Source organism: Taudactylus pleione, unplaced genomic scaffold, assembly GCF_031769625.1.
Source record: "Taudactylus pleione unplaced genomic scaffold, aTauple2 ptg000350l, whole genome shotgun sequence".
Lineage (NCBI taxonomy): Eukaryota > Metazoa > Chordata > Amphibia > Anura > Myobatrachidae > Taudactylus > Taudactylus pleione.
The window spans coordinates 125,350-143,882 of NW_028284751.1; the positions used below are offsets into that span (position 1 = coordinate 125,350).

Genomic DNA, 18,533 nt, shown 5'->3' on the forward strand with positions numbered 1-18,533 from the left:
GGCTGGAATGATATAAAAATGCATTTTCTGATGCACTATATAATTATAAAATGTTAATTGATGGCGACAAGTTTCCCTTAAAGCTCACTCGTGTGTTAAATGCCTATTGTAGAATATTCCAGCCTCAGATCCGCATGGCTGAAAGTCAGGAAAAGCTGGAGAAATCTGGCTGCTATCCCTCCCGTCTACTTCACAAAATCCACTTTGTTATTATTAAAAAAGGAGCGCAAATCAAAACCGCACCTTAATGAAGAGCCCTAACGCCTCCCCCTTCCCCCCTGAAATATTAACATTGGAAGACAAGAGACATCTTGGAGCAGAGCCAACATTGTTTGATGTGTGATTCACTGTCTAAAGTGTGTGTCATTCACAAAGAGATTCCTTTCCACCGACGTCTCTACAACAAAAGCCGATTCTATGACTTCAAAGTCACCGTGTGCTAGCAGATTAACTGTAAGTGGTGTTAATTTCTCCCTGGTAGATCACACAAAGTACAAAAGAGATGTGTTTGGGTAAACACTTTAGGTGTGCGACCTGTGTGTTGTGTGGTAATTGGCTGTTACAATGGATGCAGGGAAGAGGGTGAGATATTAGATACACGTAAAAACGCCACAAACAAAAGACCAAATACTACCCGCAATGGGGACATTTCTTTCTACCTACTACAGTCTGCACCAGGGAAACGTAAAACTCACCTTCGATGGCAACAACTTCTAAAAATGCTTGGTTACCGACAAATGCATGAATACGTATTTCTGTAAGAGTACGGACTGATGTTATGACCTCATGGAGGGGATTGGGAGTAAGTGGCGGGATCGGAGGATTAATAAAGGCCCTCACGAATCCTGCGTGGCGCAAAGGATTCCATTTGAGTGAAGGTTAATGTACAAGTAGTCAGACAGCCTAAACCTTGGGTTGACATGAGCCCTGAGTATAATGGTGTATGAATAAGGCTGAGACAGAGGAAGCAAAGCTGAATGGTCAGAGGGAAATGACCATTTTTGTTTAATGCGTCCACAGTTGAGGCCTAGATTTACTTATTGCCCCTAGCGCTAAAAGTTTCACTTACGGCTACTGATTCGGACTCAAAATTCAAGTTTGCGGCAATATCCTTGGTCTAGCAGTCAGATGGTTCATGGAGCTAAGAACTGACAGAAGAGAGTGAGGGGTCTATTTACTAAGCAGTGTTAGGAGACAGAATGAAAAGTGATAAGAAAGTGATAAGGTGCCAGCCAATCAGCTCCCAAGTGTCATTTTTCAAACACAACCTGTGAGATGACTGTTGGGAGCTGATTGGCTGGCACCTTATCACTTTCTTATCACTTTTCACTCTGTCTCCTAACACTGCTTAGTAAATAGACCCCCGAGTGAGCTGCCGTTAGGGGATGTGCACAGTACAGCTCTGAGTGGGCGACTAGCGAGGGACCGCAGAGTCTTGGACTTCAGCTTTCTATGTACTAAGCCTTAGAGAGAAATAAAGTGGACGGCGATAAAGTACCAATCAACCAGCTCCTGTCATTTTTTAATCACAGCCTGTAACGTGACAGGAGCAGACTGGTTGGTACTTTATCTCTCTCAAAGGCTTAGTACATAGACCCCACAGACTTTTGCCAGCATATTACTGGAGAATTCCGCTTCTACATTTCAGCAGCCCTCTGTACTGGTCTCCAGCGAAAGATTTACGCGTGCAATATGAACAGACGTAAGATCCTCTCACCCCGCGATTGGCGAGAGTTTGAATTATTAATTAGTCAGAAAGTAGATGAATGAGGAGGCAAGTTACCCGTCGGCCAGGAGAGTCTCGAGCAGCGTAAAACATCAATGAGAGACATTAAATAACACGTCAAAATTGTAATTTAGTTCAGGAGTATTAACATTATTAAAAAGCCTGGCACTGTCTGCGGCTTACACAAGCCTTCTGGTTATAAAAATGCCGCATACTGCGGCGTGAACTACAATCCCAGGACAAGTGGGCTGGGGAGAGGAAGCGTAATTAGGCATAGTGCGAGTAGCAGCTGTGTCAGGCATGTAGCGCATCAAGAAATAAAAAAAAATATTCAGCATAATACAGAGGCCCCTCGACGCCCAATCGAAGTATATCGCAATGGGAAAAGCGGCCAATCAGCATTCACATCTCGACTGTAGCTACCACCTGTGTATTTTTTCGCTCATTGCGCATTCTTACAGCACTAAAATCCCCCAAGACTGACTTTTTGTTGAGAAACCAATTTTAATGAAAAAGGAAGGGACCGGTATAATTACGCTGCTCAGGACATGGTGCATTGTACAGTATTACAAAGGGGTGGAAAAATGAAGCCAGGTGGGGGAGGGGGATGAATCTCACGGCTGTTTCTTTCTTTCTTTTCATATAAAAATGTGCACGTTATTACATTGTTAATATTTATGATACAGTAGATTATTCATTTTATGGTAATATTTTCTTTATTATTTCATTAGGTTTAGTGATATTAACTCACTGTTATCAGTAACTCCCTCTCATGGACAAGGCATCTTTATATGAGGCAAACCTCCGAAATAATAATAATATAGCACTTGTACGGGGGAGATTTATGAAAGCTTGGAGAGATAAAAGTGGAGAAAGATAAAAGACGAGAGGCAATCAGCATCATTTCCCGCCAATGATCGCATGCAGACCGGCGTTTAGTAACGCCGTATCAATGTACATTTAAGCAAAGGACAGCTCTCCTGTACTTTGCGGTGTTGGGACTTTCGGGTTCATGACCCAGGAGTCCCACAGCCGTGGCCGTCAGGGAACCCTGGGAAAGCGCTATTAAGAGATCTGACCGCATTTTTAGTGTTGATGCAATGCCGCCCAAAGTGCCAATCAATCAGCTTCTAACTGAATTTGGCAGGCTGGGTGTGAAAAATGACAAGAGCCGATTGGTTGATACTTTATCTCTCTCCAAGATTTGACAAATCTCCCCCGTAGAGGGGTATATAAAATTCTGAGATCCCTCAGAACAGACCGCCATCTCCATCTAATCTATTCCCAAGCACATCACGATACAAGACAATACTACCTGTAATTTTGGTCGCTTAAGGTCACCACGTCTTGATTAATGGAGAAAAACAAGAACTGGCGACCTGCGTTTCCAAAGATGGCAATCTGGCTGGGCAAATGACAGCCCCCCCCGATGTCATTACCTCGTCGCAGTTCCTGGGGCTGACCTGCGAGGGCCTCGTCCCTTCATCCTCAGGTTTAATTACAGTCTCTTCATCAAAATCTTCAAGGGAGTCTTGCAGCTCCGGCACGGACCGCCGGCCATAACGCTTACCGTCCTTGATATATTTAGGCTGGGCTTCAGGGCAGCAATCTACAGTCAGAAATCAAAATAAAAAGGTTTCAGTGCTGTTCACAGAGATCGATAGAAACACCTCTGGCTTTTTGTGATAACAGAGTTTCTGTAACAGGAAACGCCAGATAATGAGGCAAAATCCCTTCAAAGAAGGTTCCTTAATTAAAAGGAAGTTACTGTTGAAATGTAAAACTCCACTTTCAGAAGGTGACCGAGTGGTTACCCACAGAGTCTCTTCCAGGAGATCTACAGGAGGCATCAACATTTTTACCATCCAGAACCAGATACTCTTGAGAAGAACATTCCCAAAGGTTTTATTTTACCAACCGCGACCATTTTCTACAGTCGCTTATAGGCCGAGGTTACTCGTTCCTTAAATTTGCTGTCCGGCACGAACGCTACCGCTGCAAACTTCGCACTGGTCCCTAGGCCCGGTCACCGCGCATAAACCCATGACAGACAGCCAAGTGCACTGGCCTCCCCGCACACCCAATTATAAAATGTACTATATACTATGCTGGTGCCTCATCATAACAGGAGCTATGCTATACACTGTGGTTATATAGGATATAACATAATAATTTGGTATAAATAGCACGTTATGATCAGCGAGAGGTTCAGGAGTTTGTGAAAGTCAGCGTTTAATTAAAAGATGTGCGTAGAACAGCAATAATCCAATTATAAGTGATCGGATCAGAAATCGGATTTGATGCTGAAGGAGGGGAGTATAAGCGACATATTGGCCAGTTTGTGCGGTGATCAAACCACAGAGATGCAACCGCCAAACTGCATCTCAACCAATCTGGCTACTCGGGTGCGTGAACCAATCAGATTACAACTAAGAACAATAGTATCAACCCACCTCACTGTACAGAAGACTTTGCAGAACAAGACATAAAAGGGACAGATGCTTTGTTGGGTGTAATTTACACTAAGGAAACGTGAATGCAAAAATAGCAGCTCTACGCCCACAAGCTCAGCCGCGCATCTTCAGATCTGCGCGAATCCGCATGCTGGCCTGCGCCGTGCTTGTGTGTAAAGCACGATCATATGCTATTCAGTGTCTCAGCGTGACTTTTATACACCAGACGTTTTTATAATTAGTGTCAATTTATATAGCGCCACCAATGTACACAGCACTGTACAGAGAATAGGTCATTCATACCAGTCCACTGCCTACGCATATAGGAGCTGACACAGTCTATATTCCCTAACATATAAGTGCACCTATACACACCAGGGCTGATACGTTCAGAATCCAACTCACCTATCGACATGTTTTTTGGAGTGTTGGGAAAAAAAAAAAAACCCACACAAACACATGGGAAACATACAAACTCCACACAGATGAAATTATTGAACTTATGACCTCATCTTTTATTACGTTTTTTTATTTAATAGTTATAAAAAAAGAAAAAAAGAAAAAATGCTAGAGAGACCTGGGATTATAACGGATGTTAACACCAGGCCTCAGGCACCTGTAACATATACAGTATGGCACTGAGAGGCATGTCCCCGTGTCCCTCCACCAGACCAATTTTTCTCACCTCTAACCACAAGGATGCATACGTGTTATAGTGGATGCGCACAGTGCAAATTTTACTATTTTGCGTCACACAAAGAGGTGCTAAACCCACCCTGCGTTAGTCTCAAAATCTATACCTTACTACTATATATTCAATAAGGGTCATTTATAAAATGCAAATTGCTCTTGTGAAGTCCCGGTACTACTTTTGAACAAGGCGCTTCTGTTTGTGTGTAACTGCGCAGGGACAGGGTAGTGGGCAAGATGGTGGCACGGGCAGGTCGTGGGAGCTCCTTGGCAAGTGCAGAATAGGCAAACCAGCGCTCCTAGGTTGTAGTAAATGGAAAATGATTTAGGGGTCTATTTACAGAGTGAAAAGTGATAAAGTGATAAGGTGCCAATCAGCTCCCAACTCTCATCATACAGGCTGTGTTTGAAAAATGACAGGTGGGAGCTGATTGGCTGGCACCTTATCACTTTTCACTCTGTCTCCTAACACTGCTTAGTAACTAGACCCCTTAGTTTAAGAGAAATTAATGTATGGTGGGTGGGGGGAAAGGAGCAAGTCCGGAGGTACCGTGAGTACGGCATTACAGCGGGTGCTTATTGTCTGTGGCGATTTAAATTTCACTCATTCAGTTATTGTCTGTGGCGATTTAAATTTCCCCTCAAACCCGCTGAGAAGTTGCGACTTACGATAAGTCGCTGCTTCACAATTTCGGAAATATAGCCCTTAGGAGCCCATTTATAAATGATCGCATTTGCAATACGATCTGGGTGTGATCTTCGTGCCCATGATAACATTGCAAGGTGCCATCATACCGCCTGGATGTATGAAAAACACCACCCACAGGGACAGGCGCTCCGGAAGGATCACGTCCCTGCGATGTGCTAGGAGTGAAGTGACTGGGTTCACTCCTCTGCCGGAACTCCAGCGCATACACGGTCTACTGACCAGACGTGTGCAGCGGCCATTGCCTGAGGAGGGTTCCTATGAAACCCTCTCCTGGTAGTTTCTGCGATGTGAAGCCCATAGGATGCAGCTTCAGATGGCAGCAGCCAATCAGGTAAATATGGCAGCATCGCATCCAGTATATGGGGGATAGCGGCTGCCGGACAGAATGGAGGGATCACAGGCGCAGCAGGTATCAGAGATATCTGCTGTGGTCCCTCTGTCATACATTCGGGTGATACTAAGTATTTGTGGCTACCCCCTGAAAACAGGTGTAGTAGGTATTACCCCCGGCCGCATGGCCGGCGGTTCAAATCCTGACAGCGGAAGCCCGGCAGAGGTGAGGACCCCGAACGCTAAATAAGGTAAATATACTACTCCAAACCTCCCTTAGGAGTGCCTAACCCCAACCTCCCAAGTGCCTACCCCCCCCCCTCCCAAGTGCCTAAACCTAACCCCCCATTCCCCGAGCCTAACCCTAACCCTCTCGGGGGGGGGGGGGGGGGGCCTAACCCTAATTCCCCCCTGGGAGCCCTAAGCCTAACCCCCCCCCCGGCTTACCTTCGTTCAGTATGCTGGAAGTCGGTCTTCTGGCGTAGGACTACTTACAAGCGTCAAGTTTTCTACGCCTATCTTTAGTACCTTGCCGAAGTTTGACAGACGGGAAGCCAGCGGTCGGCAATTAGACCGTCGGCTTCCTGACTACATCCCCCTGAAAATGGGTGTTTTAAAGGGAATAAGCCCCAAATATTTATTTATAAATGGGCCCCTTAATATTTTGGTTGGTCAGGTGCTTTTACATAAACTCAAGCATGCGGGAAAGTAGATTCCCTGGTGCAACACGATTCCCTGTATTCACCTTCCAATACAGGAATGAGACATATGTATGAAGACTATCCCGGTGTCACATCACACTCATGGCTATTTATGACAAGAGGAAGCTGAACGGAGCAGTAAATTAGGAGAAAAACAGGAAACATGAAATAGCTGAAGGGGGAAGGGTCTGACAGCTTCCAACATGCGTAAAACCCACACATTACCCATACACTACTAACTGGCAGACAATCCATAAAAACAGACATGAATATAATCCATAATACTAACTGGACAGAGTACAAGAGAGACTTGAAGGAGAAAAGGAGGGACATCAGATGGGGATCCTTTACTCTGTAACCTGGCCAGTGTTACATCCGTCATCCACAGGAAATCAAAATGGACATTGCTGTAATTACTGTATAAAGCAGAAATCAGCTGAAAGCGTCCTTGCTCTGAGTCCAAGCAAAAAGACTAACTGTCCCCTTTACATCATAGGACCAGACGACAACCAGAGAACAAGTAAATCAGCCGGTCCTAAAATGTATTAACCCCAAAACCTATAGTCCCAGTAAGAGAGCAAGAGTCACAAAGGGCTATTTGCTAACAGGGTGCAAAAGTGCAATAATCCATGGCTACCGAACAAGATCGACCAAAGTCAACCGCCATCCGGTTGATGCATATTTGCACCGTACTCGCAAATAATTCATACGGACATTACTTTTCTTTAAACAAAAAAAAAAGTTCTCAAAAACAATTTTAAATAGTTCTATTGTTACTGGATTACATAGAACCTCAATTAGGTTATTTTTGTTCATTGTTATTACAGCCTTCACCAAAACGATCCCATAAAAATGGGGCGTAACAATAACAGTTACTGCAATAAGGAGATTATTTGCTGCATAATCAGACCCAGGTGACCATATAGCCGCAAAGTCGGCCTCACACGCAGTTCCCGATGTGAATAGCAGGAAACCTCAGCTCCTCCATCTTAGCACTGATAATCAAGAAGCAGCATAATTGCTCCATGTACTAAGCAGGTCAGGGATAACAATCACACGGGCATTAGACTGACCACCAATACCAGACACTTTGTGGACATCATACTTAAGCGACGGCAAACGCTCAGCTGCTTTAGACCAGCCCTAAACTGGCAGCAGTGCATGCTGGGACAGAATTCCACCAAAGCCGGAGACCCACAGACAGGCGCACACCAATCCATTCCTGCCGGCGGCACAGCCATCTAAAACGTTGTTTCTGTACAGAAAGTGCATCCTTCATTCAACCAAAGCTATATAAAATGCCCTCACACGTGTCTATACCCAACTTATTTCTGGGCTCATCATTTTTAATTGGGTCATCAAAAAAGAAAAAACTTTTCTAAAGAATAAATGATTGTTCTCACATTACTATTTGCAATGACAGCATAAAGACATTGACGGCAGAAATACAATGAAGGGAAGGGGGGCATGACTTTGCCAATAAAATAAGGATGGTCCCATGGCTGGCAGGTGGGTAACTGGGCCTTTAAAAAAAAAAAAAAAATGGAAGTGTGCGTCCAGTTATACGAAACGAAAGCAAGCGCTTCGGTATCCGGGCTTCCTGCAACTTATTGTGCTTGCGCCATTGCGCAAACCACCTCACGCCTGACTGTGATGTCATTGAGTGGATGTGCGCAGGTGGACGGGTTACTGACACCTCACAAAAGTAAATTTTAGTTATAGATTCTATGAACACCTGGGTGTACCCTATCGGTCCAATGCGGAGTTGAAAACAAGCTAACCGTAATTGCTCCCGCATCGCGTACACAATACTGAATACGTGTATTTGCATATGCAGAGTTGTACGCACTTCTGTGGCAGGACCACCCCTATCCGCACACTTGGTTTCATAGCGGTCATCATCAGCGAGCCCCTGCGCCGGCCGTATACTTTGTGCAAAAGATACATTTTAAAGCAGACGTAATTATGTGTACGCAAAATTCTCCGCAGCCCTCAACTCCATCAACTCACCCTCAGTGAGCTTAGCCTACGTAAGCGTGCCCCATTACCACCCGGTTACGCCCCCTTCAGCCCAAAGTGGAGATGCAACAGAGTTACACGCTATAATGTCTTCTGTAGCGGTTTGTGCTTAGCTCTGTAGCATGGGCAATGTGAAAACACGCACGTTCGGCTATGGATAAATCCTGCACCAGCCCCTTTGTCTTTTTAGGTGTTGCAGGCTATTAAATCGCATTACATTATCACATTCATTTATATTCCTTCAGTTGGGTTCAAGGACAAAAGAAATGTCTGGACGACATGAAATTAATAAGATCCTGGATAAAAAGGGCTTTGTGTGTTAACGTGTGTTGGCAGGAAGGGTGAGGGGGGGGAAAAATTTAATTGTGATTTAACAAACACCAAAAGATGTCTTCAGCCATCACATCAATAGGAAGGCTGAGTTTCGCCTCCTTTGAGCAGAACACTTCAAAACCCCATCAGACCCCTTCCTGCAGATGTATTCCTTTAGTAGTGAGCTGTGAGCTTGAAGTGTATTATCTGGGGGCCTCCAGATAAATTATTTAATATCCAACACTGAGAACTATTTTATTTGGCTGGAATACATTGTATCTATAAAACAGTCTGCAGCAGGGTGCACGGAACAGCGCCATGTGAGACACCAGTGTTTTCTTATCCAACTTCATAATGGCTGTACGGTATTAGGAAATTGCAGAACAAAGCCACCGCGCGGCCCTGTAAATCCCGATTTAATCATCTTTTATTGCAACTTTATAGGGTGAATTTTACAGGCAGGAATTTTGCAGATATGCCAGTAGAAATATTGACGTTTTGGGTAACGGATAACTTACACCGTCCCCTCTTCCCAATACCTATATATTGTGAAAATACTTTAAAAAAAAAACCAAAAAACTTAAACCTTACATTTAAATATTAAACACGAAACCTCAAGATAGTCATATACGAAGAGTAAAGAAAAAAATACATGGTGAGTTATAACTCTAGTACAGGGGTCAGGGAACTTTTTTTACCTTTTACCCCAAAATATATTTAGATATGCCAATGATACCCCTTGATTTGAAAGGAAGGAAATATAGTAGTGCCCCCATATAATGCCCCTGTAGTAGTGACCCCCATATAATGCCCCTGTAGTAGTGCCCCCATAGTTATGCCCCTGTAGTAGTGACCCCATATAATGCCCCTGTAGTAGTGACCCCATATAATGCCCCTGTAGTAGTGCCCCCATAGTATGCCCCTGTAGTAGTGCCCCCATAGTATGCCCCTGTAGTAGTGCCCCCATAAAATACCCCTGTAGTAGTGCCCCCATAAAATGCCCCTGTAGTAGTGACCCCATATTTATGCCCCTGTAGCAGTGACCCCATATAATGCCCCTGTAGTAGTGCCCCCATAGTTATGCCCCTGTAGCAGTGACCCCATATAATGCCCCTGTAGTAGTGCTCCTGTAGTAGTGCCCCATATAATGCCCCTGTAGTGCCGCTTGTACAAAAAAAAAAAAAAAAAAAACACTTACCTTAATCCCCGCTCCTGCATCCGCCGCCGTCCTGTACGCCCGGCTGCTCCTCGGAACTATGGGAGAGACGTCATGACGTCTCTCCCATAGTGCGCATGGAGAGAGGCAGAAGCTGGAGTTCAGAAGAGAACTCCAGTCTCCGGCTAACGCGGCGCTGCAGGGAAGGAGCCGGGAGCTCGCTGGTAATAACATCTCAGCGGGCGTCCGGCTCAGAGCCTCCCTGCGGCACAGCCGGGCATGCACATGAATCGTTCTATTGTGGAATGATTCATATGCATGCCCGGCTGTCCGTCCATTACCCCCAAGGAATTTCATTTTTACCCCATGTGGGGTAATTTACCCGTTCCCCGACCACTGCACTAGTATATATAAGCTGATGTGGACGGAAGAACATTTTTTTTGGTTTTGTGGGGGTTTTTTATACTGTGAATGCGCAGAAAAAAATCCTTATGCATCTTTTCTCCTATGTATATTCGATCGTACTTTGCACTCGCAACTCCCTAAGCTTAGGTAGGCGGCGCGCTCCACGGAGAGGGTGGTAATAGCATTGGCTTAGCAAGGTCCTGTTCACACAAATGCTAGTCTGAACGAGCTGCCCTTGCTGGGTGCCAACATGGCAAACTTGATGGATAAATCGGAGAAAACACATGGAAGAGATGTGACAAGAGTTAATGGGACAGCAAAGTCTTTCCAGCCTACTAGTGATACAGTCTAATTTATAGGTAAAGATGGCTTGTGGGACAGTCTCAGTCAGCTATTAATTGCACAGATGCATGTTCTGCGGGAACTAGACATGGCACATTGCTCACTTATGGGACAGGCATCTTGGGGAGGACAAAACACATGAACAGATTATTCTGGCCTGCAGTCGACGCGGCATTCAATAAATACTGTCTGGTCTGCGGGAATACCTGGCCCCTATAATACTCACAATTAGGGCCCATTTATCATTTACAGCATATTCCCTGAAAAACACCAGTTTTTGGTGGATAACCACAAAACTGGGCAATGGGCATGGCGCTTGCATGGTCTGTAGACCGCGCATGCGCTGGTGTCCCGGCATAGGAGTGAAGTGACCACATCAGCAGGGACATGCTCCTTTCGAAGCCCCTGTTCCTGCTCTTTAGTACATTTGGCCGATATGATCGCATACCAGGTAGCATTAAGTATGTGATAATTGATAAATGGGCCCCTTAGTGTGCAGTTGCTTTTTGTGTACAGCTGTGCCTACATACACCCATCCTCAGGCGCTATTAGGAGAGATTGTTCTCCTTGCAGAGTCCAAGCCACCTGGTTGGGTGTCGCTAGAGGGAAAGCAAAGCTTGTATGAAGTGGAGATGTTGCCCATAGCAACCAATCAGATTCTACTTATCAAATATCTAGCACCTTCAAGAAGATAATGACTAGAATCTGATTGGTTGCTATGGGCAGCATCTCCAATTCTAAAAACCCTCACTTTAGTAAATATTCTCCTCAGACTTGTGGACTAAAGAAATTGATTTAAAACCAGTCAATTTATCTGCCATCTTGACAAATAAAAGTAGACTATCATGCCGGCTATACATCTACAGACACTCGATTCCCCATTCTGCCAATCCCAAAAATGCTGATCCGCGGACATTAATGATTGGCGAACCACCAGCAGATTGGGGAAAAAATCCAGGATAAAAATTCCAGACTCTCAGTCCTGAACATTTTTTGTTGAGATCGGTGAATCCAGGATTTCTAACATTTTGAATTTCCCAGATTCCCCGACCCTGGCAGAACGGGTAATTAGGGCAATACATCCCAGATGTATAGGCCCAATTATGTGGGTCATACAACTACTGCCCCATTTCCCCGTTCTACCAGTCTGATCTGATCAGCCATTCCGCGCTCTGATTGGTGGCCATCAATAATCGGCAATCCGTCAGCAGATTGGGGGAAAACAACATGTTAAAGATGGTTATTGGTAGATTTCCAACATGCTGAATTGCCAAATTCCCCGACCCCAGTAGAACAGGGAATTGGGGCAATACATTCCAGATGTATGGGCCCCTTTACCTTAGAGAAAGAGCGAGAGAGAGAGCGAGCGAGCAAGAGCGAGAGAGAGAGCGCGAGCGAGAGAGCGAGCAAGAGAGAGAGCGCGAGCGAGAAAGAGCGAGCGAGCAAGAGAGAGCGCGAGCGAGAAAGAGCGAGCGAGCAAGAAAGCGCGAGCGAGAGAGAGCGCGAGCGAGCAAGAGAGAAAGAGCGCGCGAGCGAGCGCGAGAGCGTGCGAGCGAGCGAAAGAGCGCGAGAGAGAAAGAGCGAGAGAGAGCGAGAAAGAGCGAGAGAGAGAGCGCGAGCGAGAAAGAGCGAGCGAGCGCGAAAGAGCGAGAAAGAGCGCGAGAGAGCGAGAAAGAGGGGGGGGTTGAGAGGGGGAGAGAGAGAGAGGGGGAGAGAGAGAGAGAGAGAGAGAGAGAGAGAGCGAGAGAGAGAGCGAGAGAGAGAGCGAGCGAGAGAGCGAGCGAGAGAGCGAGCGAGAGAGAGCGCGAGCGAGAGAGAGCGCGAGCGAGAGAGAGCGCGAGCGAGAGAGAGCGCGAGCGAGAGAGAGCGCGAGCGAGAGAGAGCGCGAGCGAGAGAGAGCGCGAGCGAGAGAGAGCGCGAGCGAGAGAGAGCGCGAGCGAGAGAGAGCGCGAGCGAGAGAGAGCGCGAGCGAGAGAGAGCGCGAGCGAGAGAGAGCGCGAGCGAGAGAGAGCGCGAGCGAGCGCGAGCGAGAGAGAGCGCGAGCGAGAGAGAGCGCGAGCGAGAGAGAGCGCGAGCGAGAGAGAGCGCGAGCGAGAGAGAGCGCGAGCGAGAGAGAGCGCGAGCGAGAGAGAGCGCGAGCGAGAGAGAGCGCGAGCGAGAGAGAGCGCGAGCGAGAGAGAGCGCGAGCGAGAGAGAGCGCGAGCGAGAGAGAGCGCGAGCGAGAGAGAGCGCGAGCGAGAGAGAGCGCGAGCGAGAGAGAGCGCGAGCGAGAGAGAGCGCGAGCGAGAGAGAGCGCGCGCGAGAGAGAGCGCGCGCGAGAGAGAGCGCGAGCGAGAGAGAGCGCGCGCGAGAGAGAGCGCGCGCGAGAGAGAGCGCGAGCGAGAGAGAGCGCGCGCGAGAGAGAGCGCGCGCGAGAGAGAGCGCGCGCGAGAGAGAGCGCGCGCGAGAGAGAGCGCGCGAGAGAGAGCGCGAGAGAGCGAGAAAGAGCGAGCGAGCGAAAGAGCGAGAAAGCGCGAGAGAGCGAGAAAGAGGGGGGGTTGAGAGGGGGAGAGAGAGAGGGGGAGAGAGAGAGAGAGAGAGAGAGAGAGAGAGAGAGAGAGAGAGAGAGAGAGAGAGAGAAAAAAAAAATAGGAGTGAGGCTTTGGATTTGCAGTAAAATATATCTGTCCACGTTTTATAAATCTATTTCTCTTACAACGCGATATACCAACGCACTCGGCAGAAGAGGCCAGGATTGCCGGAATTAATCACATAATAAAGATTTTAGAGCTTGGAGAAAAAAAAAAATATATATAAATAAAGTCTAGGAACAGCCTGAGCCAAAACACTAATTTGTAATTATAGGAAGCATGTAGCCTGGTACGAAATTAAATTCTACCCATTTTCCAGCTCCCTCTCCCGCCCTACCTCAATCTCCCCATCCCTCGCAGCTACTAGCAGGTCACAAGCCACAACCTTCACCCCTCAGCTTTGAATTAATCTCCCTCGTTTATTAGCAATGAACAAATTTAATCATGAACACCAGTATCACCGCATCACCGACGGCCATAAACGCAGACCCAGGGTGCAGATGCACTTTACTAAATGGCTGTAAATAAATACCCTCCAATAATGGTCTTGTTTTATAAACACAACGTTAACTGTAATCATCCCGATAACGTGGTGGGGACAGGCTGCGGTAATTTGTCTATTACACTCCTCGTTTCTATGCAAGATCACATTGAAAAGGTTCGTAGAATTCGCAACAGCCTTTACATAACGGGGGAACATCAAAAACGTATTACAGTTTAATTTGCCAGCTTCACACTCCGGAACGAGAAAGCCGATTGTTGAGGGGGGGATGAACATCTGAAATGTAATGGTCTATGCTGAACATTCAACAAAATACCAGCTGAGGCTCCAGTAATCCTCAGCTGCGGGAGATAAAAAAGGCGGCTGTCACCACCGGAACTAATCAGGGAGTTTCTGGGAGGAGCGAGGTGTCTAGAGACCATTTCATCCAGCTCCAAAACGCGTCATTACTTGGGACACTTTGGAGCAGTTCCAGAGGCGCACTCGTCTTGGCCGCAATTAAACTGACATTGCCTTAACAGAACTAAAGGGGGAGATGTATCAAAGCTTGGAGAGAGATAAAGTACCAACCAATCAGCTCCTGTCATTTTTTTTCAAACACAGCCGGTAAAATGTCAGAAACTGATTGGTTGGTACTTAATCTGCATTTCGGGGAAGATTTATCAAAGCTTGTAGAGAGATAGTCACCCTTATGCATCTATGCGACCGCACAGCCCCTATAAGTGAGCATGCTTAAAACGCCATCATAATTATCAGCACCCTCCCAATACTATGAGAGAGAGATTCGTCTGAATCAGACGCATCTCTGGATTCGCGCAACTCCGCCCACAGTTCTGTGTACATGCGCTCAGTTCACTCAGCTTACGTGCAAAACGCACCATCGTCGCAGGACTCTAAAACACTCGGAAATGTTCGCGCTCAGCTATTGAGCATGAGCAGAGTGAAAACGTGCAAGAGCAGTGCGTAAAACTCATCGGTCTATTGTTCCTCCTATGAATAAGTCACCTTTAAGGGCTACTCCGAAACCTGGAGAGGTCATGACAGCAGAGGGAATCCCTTTACACTGCAAAATGCTAATAATAATTAATAGTAACAACAACAATAAGAGCTGCCATTTAATGTCTGGGTATCACAGAACAATGTATTTTAACTTCATGGCTTATATTGAGAATATCAATTTAAGGTGTCTATTTACTAAGCAGTGTTAGGAGACAGAGTGAAAAGTGATAAGGTACCAGCCAATCAGCTCCCAACTGTCATCTCACAGGCTGTGTTTGAAAAAATGACAGTTGGGAGCTGATTGGCTGGTACCTTATCGCCTTTCACTCTGTCTCCTAACACTGCTTAGTAAATAGAAACCTTAGGCTTTTAGATGCCGGCAATAATTTGCAATCTATTACGGAAAACCAACATGCCGGTGTCCATTGCTTCCAAAAGTTACTATATTTCTTGCTGTATATAAATGTAATAGTATCGCCATTTTTGTATGCGAGTCATATGCAACTTATGTCTTCAGCAAATCATTATCTGCAGCCGGCTCTCACGCGGGAGCTAGCATTTAGAGAGGACATCTGAGGAGGATCTGTGCTCCGGCTATAGACCCATCTTGTGAATGGGGGAGAAGCTGCCGGGACCCCTCATTTACTCCACAAATGAGTTAGTGAGAACCACTCCTGGCCTATAATATAAACCATTACACCAGATGGCTAGTATTTAAGGATGCACTGGGTGCACTTAATTGGGAGGCACTGATTGGGCTCAGAATGTGTCTGAGAACTCCTGGGGCAGCCTTTTGTATAAGCGCTGAGCATTGCAATCAGCTGAAGAGCTTCTGCGAGTCCATCTATTCTCATATATGCTGCGTCTAAGTGGCCTCTTTACGACAAGAGTCCCGCGCTGGTCTCTGCATAAAGGAGGAGGGGGTAGGAGGAGTATATGTCTATAAGACGCCTATGGTAATTGTAACGCAACACAATATATCCTTACAAATGCAGCTGGGCAATAGGGGAGTGCCTGTGAGACATGTGTAGGGGTAATCGTACCCTCCTCTCTTATTGCAGAAGGAACGTTTTCCCGATTAGCAGGAAGGGGGCAGAGGTTGGGTATACAGGACAACATAAATGCTAACGGAACTATTTACTAACTTTAACTATAGTGTTTCCACTAATTTACCTAATGCTTCTTATACTAGAGCAGTGGTTCTCAAACTTGGTCCTCAGGACCCCACACAGGTCACGTTTTCCAGGTCACCCAGCAGGTGCACAGGTGTAGTCATTACTCACTGACACATTTTAAAAGATGCACAGGTGGAGCTAATATTTCACTTGTGATTCTGAGAGGAGACCTGGAAAACATGCACTGTTTGGGGGCCTGCGTACAGAGTTTGAGAACCTGTGTACTAGAGCATCCTGCACCAGCCACTGCCTACAGTGTCAAGTTACAGGTACCCGTACAGAGGTGTGACCATTATTATACTCAACGCCAGTTTTTTCATTTTCATAGTTTTCCTGACAAAGGGCAAGACACATAACGATCACCGCAAAGGACCGCTAGGTCGGTAAGAGCGGCTCTCTGCGGGCCTATGACCGAAAAAAACCTCCGGCGTCCTTCTGCGCATGCGCAGAGGGACACGCATGCCGCGTGGAGTGCCAGGAGGGACCCCTCTATCAGCACTCTGCGAAAAGAAGCCCATAGGCTTCTATGGGCAACGCCGTCAGGAAAATGGCGTTAGCCATCGCACTCCGGGGCTCAGGGCATAAGAGAAATGCGGTCAAAGCCACATTTTTGGGCGGTTTGGCCGCATTTTTCCCATTGATGCATCTCGCCTTTAATGGCTCAGGGGGAGATTTAATTGTTTTTTGGACGGCGATATGGGTGCTTGACAGAGCAATTCAGTTGTTTTGGGCTTCCATTAATTATCACGCTTATTACACCCAAAAGCACTAGGTTTACCCTGTTGATCCAATAGGAACCGTCCCAGTGTTGCCCGCTCCTTGCACGTGCGATGGCGGACGGTCGCGCAAGCGCAGTTGCGCTCCCGGGTCTTAAACCCTCAAACAGAAAAAAAACTTTTTAAATCGTAAAACTAAACGCATACAGCGTTAATAAACGACGCTATGCATGATACAGCCCACCCTATAACTACAAACATGATGGGAAAGCAATGTATTTAACGTTAGAATGCAGACCCCGTTACAATGCCTAAACTAACATTAGTATGTGTCGGCGACAGAGAGCAGTGCGCTCCGGTACGGTCTCTTCTCTCTTCTACACATGCTGGGTACTAGGACCCAGAGTCAGCTAGAGGTGCAACCTCCAACTTGATGTCACTGCTCATGTACAGCTGACACCATCTTTACTGTGTAGTGTCACAGTACTGTATGGATGTGCAGTACTTCGCTCCAGAGGTGAGACACCTAAATACCGCTGTTCCCCTGATGTCTCAGTGTTATTGCGTCTACCCCTCGCACTGTTGGTATCAATGAACCCAGCATCCTGTCTATGCGTGGCCTAACAGTCACTTACAAATTCCACCTGACACCTAGGGTTATATTTACTAAAGTGAGTTTTTAGTAGTAGAGATGTTGCCCATAGCAACCAATCAGATTCTACTTAACATTGAACTAGCACCTTCTAGAAGAGAATAGCTAGAATCTGATTCGTTGCTAGAAGTGGAGATGTTGCTCATAGCAACCAATCAGATTCTAGCCATTGGGGGAGATGTATGAAGCCCAGAAGCGGTATCAGCGCACGTTATGTTCGCTGATACCGCTTCTCCTTGATGTATAAATCGGGGGTCTGGGCGGTAAATGACAGGGGCGCTATGCGCCCATGTAATTATCGGTGCTATCTACAAGATAGCAGCGCCGATAGTCTAGGCCATGTATGAACGGTCAGATCGCCTGACCGTTCGGCTCGCTTTAGCTGTCGCTATCGACAGCTACAGCTTGGCGCTGCCCTATACCCACAGCAGAGACAGCTGCCGGCTCCAGGCTGCACGCGGGGATCTCGCGATACTTGCGATATCCTGCACATGCTCAGTGGAGCCGTCCGGGGCTGAGACACAGCGCATCAGCACTAGGCATCTAATCGGTAGTGCTTCCTGCTTTGCCTCAGTAAAAAGGCGAAGCGGGAAGCGTTATAGCGGCACTTAACTTCATCTACCCCATTACCTTCTAGAAGTTCCTAGTTCAATGTTAAGTAGAATCGGATTGGTTTCTATGGGCAACATCTCCACTTCTAAAAACTCACTTTCGTAAATATACCCCCACCCTATTGTGACCACCAACCCAATAGGCTATATCAGCATACTGTGTTCAACATTACACAGTCAACAATGTGCTCGTTAGCATTGTGACATAATTAAACTACCTCCCTTTTCCTGGACTCACTAAGTGCCATCAATGATGCAGTTAGCAGCCAGTCTGGGCTGAGAGGCCCAAATAAGTCACATTTCTCCCGTAATGCAGAGACACCTCCTTGTAAAGAACATAGAAAAGAAAGCCCTAAGTAATTACAATTATGAATGCAGCACAGATCGTATAAAAAAATTGTTTAATTGCGAAAACCTGATACTTCCTCCTACAACTCCCAGTCCCATATACATCCACTAATGTAT

The 18,533-nt window shown here is 46.5% G+C and overlaps 1 protein-coding gene across 2 annotated transcripts in view; it reads right to left on the reverse strand.

Annotated features, from left to right (window-relative positions):
* Positions 1-18,533, reverse strand: part of NIN (ninein) — a 128,126-nt gene that overhangs the window by 74,490 nt on the left and 35,103 nt on the right. For both annotated transcript variants that reach the window (XM_088444143.1, XM_088444145.1), the window contains exon 4: positions 3,166-3,335. In XM_088444143.1, coding sequence (XP_088300269.1) covers positions 3,166-3,335 — 170 coding nt within the window. The remainder of the gene's footprint in view (positions 1-3,165; positions 3,336-18,533) is intronic.